The sequence below is a fragment of the Cherax quadricarinatus genome, chromosome 49 (assembly GCF_038502225.1).
Source record: "Cherax quadricarinatus isolate ZL_2023a chromosome 49, ASM3850222v1, whole genome shotgun sequence".
In the NCBI taxonomy this organism is placed as follows: Eukaryota; Metazoa; Arthropoda; class Malacostraca; order Decapoda; family Parastacidae; genus Cherax; species Cherax quadricarinatus.
Genome location: NC_091340.1, coordinates 5,709,920 through 5,716,778, shown reverse-complemented (window position 1 = coordinate 5,716,778; position 6,859 = coordinate 5,709,920). Strand labels below are relative to the sequence as shown.

The 6,859-nt window shown below is 38.9% G+C and overlaps 1 protein-coding gene and 1 long non-coding RNA gene across 3 annotated transcripts in view; one reads left to right on the top strand and one right to left on the bottom strand.

Moving 5' to 3' along the window:
• Nucleotides 1-291: 291 nt before the first annotated feature.
• Nucleotides 292-6,859, bottom strand: part of LOC138854089 (uncharacterized) — a 119,806-nt gene continuing 113,238 nt past the window's right edge. For both annotated transcript variants that reach the window (XR_011393292.1, XR_011393291.1), the window contains exon 3: nt 292-685. This is a non-coding gene — a long non-coding RNA (uncharacterized lncRNA). The remainder of the gene's footprint in view (nt 686-6,859) is intronic.
• Nucleotides 4,438-6,859, top strand: part of LOC128696948 (uncharacterized) — an 86,034-nt gene continuing 83,612 nt past the window's right edge. The window contains exon 1 of the mRNA XM_070095330.1: nt 4,438-4,530. Within this exon, the coding sequence (XP_069951431.1) occupies nt 4,438-4,530 (93 nt within the window). The remainder of the gene's footprint in view (nt 4,531-6,859) is intronic.

The following is a 6,859-nucleotide window of genomic DNA, read 5'->3' as shown; positions in this document are numbered from 1 at the left end:
CGTATAAAGAACAATGACTTAATTTTTGGTCTTCATATAAATTCTAACACACATTTGCTCTTAATACTTTTCATCTTAATGCAGAAACAAACTCTTAATATGCTTTAAGGCAGTATAACCTGTAGCGCTTGCACCTAATGAAGGAATGAGGGGGGATGAAGGTAAGATATGTAATTTCAGGCCTGCTGCAGTGTTCCTCCTTTCTTATGTTCTGGGGCTGCGATTAGTTAATCAGACCACCATTAACAAAATAAAAACAAAAGGAAAAGATTCATTGTTTTAATTGCATTATCATTTAATATTTGTCCGCTACATCACCATTACAAGGACAAAACATTCGTACTGTTAAATTCAATAAATTACCATTTCTCTCTGCAAGCTGAAGGACTTCAAAATCATTATTTGATGCTTAAAGAGTTAGATTACCAGTCAGGGATTTTGCCTGAGGGAAGATTAGTGTTATACTGTTATTCTGTTTCCCATTTGCATTCTATAATTGTTTTTTCATATGAATATTGTATGTAGAATTGATTACATTCTTTTCACACTTATCACTATTTAAACATTTTGAAGAGGTGTACACAGGAAATAAAAAAAATTGTCCAGTTTCAGCGGTTCAAACGATGCAATTTGCTGCTTTGAAGAGAACTATTTATCCAACCAGTTTTGAAATATATGTTCGTTCCTGAAATAAAATAAATAAAATATTTACTTCGTTGGACTTCACTTTTTCCTTCCATTTTACAACTAATGTTGCTTAGTATACTTGACTGAGCGTTACGACATATTTTAAAAACTACATATTTTCTCTGGGTCACCTCTTAAATCTTAACCTTGCAAGAGGAAATAAATCCTGATCCTCAAAATGTGTTTCGTTCACACTTACTGACCCTCTATCTACTGTCCTGGAAGCTCCGTTTGACAAGTCATTTGTACCTGCGACGTGTGATGGGTTTTGATGGTTCTTCTAGCCCTGCAGTCTAGCCAGGCTCCATTTATTTAGGAAACGTTTCACCACGAGCATTCATTCGTAATGTGTCAGCACATGCGTCCTTTTCCTACACCTTGTTGGTATCACCATATTAGTTCTACCTTCCTTGCTGATTGTCTGGTCAGCTACTATTGCTGCTATCGGCGCAGAAACCTGCCAGTTACCACAACCTGGCTGATCTAGCAAGAGGAGACTGTGGTATTTTCTTCCAATGACGTATTTATATAACATAACTGAAAAAAAATGCCATAGTGCATACATGCACTATATAATACTGCATCACTAAAAATTTTATATTACATACATACACTACATAACAAACACAAGTAGCAGTTACAGCTGCGTTGCTCTGGATGTAAATGTTCACTGGGAACAACGACACTCTGAAAGCTTAACAAACTGTCTTCGTATACATGTGTCTGTTTAAGTCTCAAATTTCCTTTCTCTTTCTCTCTCGCCCCTTCATACTCTCTCCATCCTCCTCGCACACTCCCTCTATCATTCTCTCCCCCTCCTTCCATTCCTCTTTTTCTCTGCATATCTCTTTCCTCTCACTCCATTACTCTTTCCACCCTCTTCCTCGGCCCATGTGCATGTGCGCGTGTGTGTACCTATGTACTTAGTTTATTTTTTCAGGGGTCGAGTCATAGTTCAGGCCCCTCCTCTCTACTCTTATCGACCAACTTTGTTGATTCCAGTTCCCCAAGGTCCGACCATATCCACTCTTGACTCTTTGTACAATATCTGCATGGTTCGTTCCACTTACCATCTTGAGATAAAAAAAAAAGTATAACCCTGCATCCATAAGGCTCATATTCCCTCTCTCCCTTTCCTTCTTTGACTGCTAATCCTTAACCATTCTCAGATAATCCTTGAGTATTTTGTATGTTATGATAATGTCTTCCCTGTTCTTCCTTTCTTCTAGTGTTGCTAAATTTCTTAACGGTTGCAGTCTCTCCTATTTGGGACAGACGGGAAAACCGTCAGAAGTGAGAATTTCACAACACCGTTATTCGACACGCATAGCACAGGAGTCGAACGCGATTTTCAAGCACATTACAGCTGGTAATAACCCGTCAGACTGGCAGCAAGCAAGAGTCATCTTCCCTTGTTCCTCTTGGCTTGAAAGGAATATTGTAGAATCGGCAATTATTAAGCATGATAAACATTCATTATACAATATCAGTGATGGGTTGTTCAAATTAGATGCTTCTTTGTCGAGCCAATAGTACACAGTCAAAAATTGGGCTCTTATACAAATGCATTAGATTGTTTTAAATGTAGTGCCACACCAAGGAATTAGGGACTATTTTTCCTACAGTTTCTGAAGGTTGAACCAGAGTTTACCTCAGAATTATGTGGGTTGAATAACTATGGCCGTCTTCCTTGTAATTACAGATGCCTCCCTCTTTAAGTGAATTTATTTTAATGAGCCCCATTTCCTTTGTATAACTTAGAAGTCTCCCCTTTAAATGTTCCCGTTTTCTCGTCCCTTTAAATGGACCCGCTTTCTCATGGATGGTTACTCCATAATTGCCAGTGACTTCTATATCACTGATAATATAATTATGGAAATTACTTATCATAGCGGAATATTTTTGTTTATTGCCACGTTACTTTCGTTTAGCCTAAACGAAAGTAACGTGACAAATCTGCAAGCTCCTGATGTGTTGACTGCAACACGAAAGGCCTAGAGCTATCATTCTACTCCCCCCGTGGTTTATTTGCATATTATATATATATATATATATATATATATATATATATATATATATATATATATATATATATATATATATATATATATATATATAAAATTTCACTATTTTACACTTAAGATTAAATCCAAGTGGCCACTTTCCTGATCACGTTTACACCCTATTTAAGCCATCCTCAAGTCACTCCTCCTCTCTGGTTTTATCTTCCTTATTAATTTTAAATTTCTTTTGGCGTAAAAGTAGGGATCCAAGCAATGATTTTTTGTTTTTGGTATATTGGGGTGATTTACACCTTCCACATCGTCATACTTGAGTTTAGCACATCTTCATGTTTTAGTGCTACATATTTTATTAAAGTATATCTATTGCTTGCCATTATATTGGTAAAAAATGCAAAAAGATCACAGTAAACAGGAGACATCACAATATGTTGAACAACCACTGTGAAACAGTAGTGAACTTCAAAGTGCTTTCGTGATTTTTCATATTATCAGTTCCTTGATAATATGAGAAATCACGAGAGCACTTCGAAGTTCACTATTCTTTTCATAGTGGTTGTTCTGCGCATTGGTAAAATATATTACACTAAAAAATACACGGCAGAGTAATATCTTCATTAATAAAATTCGATGAACTGGAAACCAATGTTAGAGGGATTAATACAAATTGCAATAAGCCAGAGAGGGTCCAGCATGGGGTAACAATATCGCAATCATCCTCAGAGAGTCAGGAGGGAATATCCTCGAGCTCAAGGGAGCAGATCACGTACCAATCCCCCGCCTCACCCCCTACTAGTGCGTTTAAACCTGCTTATAAAATTGAAACAAAATACAAAATGTGGCGTGTAATACGCTGTCATGGCATGCCTAAGTAAGTGGTAAAATTTCGTCCGTCCTCCTTGTTTGAAAAAAAATATGGCAATCTCTCTCTCGAATTTAGGGGATGGCTGGTGATCATGGTGATGCTATTGTCGTTAGGCAGCGGTGATGTTGCTGCCACTTGATCTGTGATGCTCCTGTGGGAGACCAGTTATTGACTAGTGCTTCAGTGCTACCTACAGTAGATATTATGAGAGTTGTGTTGAAAATGGTGTAAAATGTAACAGTTGGGAATCTTTATCGATGAAAAGAGTCGCCTACACAGCAGGCTTCTTCAGTCAAATACAGAGGTGTAGTATTGAAATAAAGATGATGTAATCAGTCCATCAACCTTGGAGAAAAAGTATTTAAACTGAACTCTTCTCCAGGCTGAGGGATTGAACATCACAAATACCTTTCCTCCAAAGTTGACAACTCATTACATCTTTATTTCACTACTACACCTGTTCCTTCTGTATTTGGCTGAAGAAGCTTGCTGTGTAGGCGAAACGTTTCATTAATAAAGATTCCCAACTGCTGCACATGTGTCTTAATCTTCACCAGGTATTATGCGACTTGAAAAGCACTTTCATTTGGTTCATCATTCAGTGCTCTTCGCAATAAAAAAAATAAATGCAACACGCGCAAGAATAAGTTAAAATTAGCAAACAAAAAAGTGTCAACGTTCCTAACACACACCACGAATAAATACTATGGCAATTAGCTAAAATAACAACCGTTAGTTATTAATCCCATTGTATTTAAAAAAAATATTATCCCTAAAATGAGAAAATGAGCATAAAATAATTTAAGTATTATATACTGAGATACACATTCCTGTGTAAATGTTCTGCTACGATCCCATGGAGAAATGTCAGACACTAAGAGGAATGCCATATCGCATTATCAGTTGAAACCTGCCCGAGATCTCTACGGCACCCCGATAATTATTAAAAAATCACAAGTGAAAAGTTTAAGTAGTCAACAAACAGCTATAATTTGTGTGACAGTCAGCTGCACAACAAAAGCAATCATACGTGTGGAAAAGGACTGAAGCCACGAATGCTTTCGGTCCTAATACAGATGAAGCTTGTTTGATTCGTCCTGACATGGGTCTTAATTAATCCTAGGGACCTGTCGCAAAGTCAAAACAAGTAAATATATAGAATACAGTGCAGGTGACCTGAAGCAAAAGTGAGGTGATGTAGGAGGTACGTCAAATTGCAGTCAGTATGTTGAACAAATACTTCAGCGAGAGGGGTTGGATTCTAGCACGACTTGTCTAGCATGGGGCCAATACGCCTGCTGTAGCTTCTCCGTGCTCACTGTGTTAATATGACGGCGGATCCTAATGTGGATAACAATTTTTTTTGCCAAAAGTTTGGAAACCCTGAAGCTTCCAATCCATAGTGAGACAGTGTCAGTTGGGGCAATTAAGGCAGCTTCTAGCAACTTTAGCCTCTGTCAGTCGTTTTCATGGATGACTAGTTGTGCTTCGTTAAACTTCAGTAAATCCCCACATATTTTTCCATGTTGCACCAAGGCTTTGTGTTGATTACAACGTCTGCAAGCGCTTCTGCATCTCCGAAGTCTGATACTAAATGAACTAGCAGATTACCCTATGTACATCTTGTCGCTCCACCACATAGAATTATGTACGTATACTCCTACGCTAGATGTGTTTCTGCACCAAATGTTTGATTAAAGAGGAAGAGTTGGTGGTTATGATCATGATTTGGTTGTTAAATAGTTTGGTCACATTAGTTTGGTTGTTAGTTTGCCACACTGCTGACCGGTAAAACTATGAATCTGGTGGTTGCTTCTGCTGATTTGTTGTTCGCTCGTGGAATATTTTTGTAGCCCGTTTCCTGCAATCTTGTATCACGTGTGTGTGTGTGTGTGTGTGTGTGTAGGGGAAGGGGGGGGGGCTGTAGTGAACTAAAAGCACGGCTGATGTACGCACATTCTTCTTCTAAAAACTCGGGACTGGAGATTCTGAAGGCTCTGAGAATACTCAGAGAAGAATGGGCACTAGTGAACAGGTGGCTATGGTCGAGATGTGGGCTCCCAGTCTTCAATCAACAGTTTCACAGTGATTATTCTTGTTGGAGAGCCAAAAACCCGCAACCTACGGACCGCTGTTTGGTTTGCTTCTCGTCTGTAGGGTCCACTGGGCCTATCACTTCCCCTGAAGTTTCTATTAGGTAGACGTTTGCTATGAAGTTAAAAGCATCACAGCAACCTGCACCTCGGCATCTGCCCGTTCATTTCCCGGGACACCAGCATTCTATGGATATTAACAGAACTCTCATGCTGAAAATGGTATAAAATACAGACTAGATATTAAGTAAGACATGTGCAATAGTAGGGTATATATTGTTGAAAGGTTTCGCCTACGCGGTAGGCTCCTTCAGTCAAATACAGAGAATAATGTGTTGTAGGTAACAGAACTCTGTCATAAATATATTTTATAATCATCATTATTAAAATTTCACCACAAAAACCGGCTACTGTCGTGACCAATTCAGTATCATAGTATATATATCACACTAAAATATTCGAAACTATTTTCACATTCTGTAATACACATTCACAGTTCGTTCCATGTCATCAGGCAAACTTAGATCAAAGAGAAAATATATCAGTCATTTATGCAGAGAGAGATGCTGGGTTCTTAGGTAAGCGTCCTGTTGGGAGAATGGTAGTACGTAAACTACGGTACGGTGGGGATTGAACCCACTTGTCAAGGGTTCTAAACCCACCCGTACAGTGGTTTGTTCACAATCGTGTTATTACGATTTCGTGAGGTACTACGTAATTAAACAAAACTGAGGTTAGGTGACCTATCGTTGGGAGGAGAGTATACTCCCTGGGTGTCGTGGGGTATATTTCCTTGGTGTCACGGGGTATACTCCCCGTGTCTCACGGGTATAATCCCTGGGTGTGACCAGTAGCAGCACAATGCTGACAGTCCCACTTAGATTTAGAAAAAAAAATAACACGCCACTCCATCCCTTTCCAATCACTTTCCTATTTTTTACACGCCTCAAGGAGAAATCTCAGTATTTTTCCCTAGCCAAATCCTTTACCACTCCGAAGCCATGGGTCCCCACACTTGCACCCAATCCTTGGGGTTTAAAATTCTTGACATGCCTTTAGTCCCTGCCATCTTACCCAGTGGCAATGTTAAGTCCATTCATTCTACGTCGATTAAACTGAGTGTCTCCATCTGTTTATTGCATACTTTCCTATTCTGTCTCTCTTCGCATCAGCCACTTTCCTTCAATCCTTTC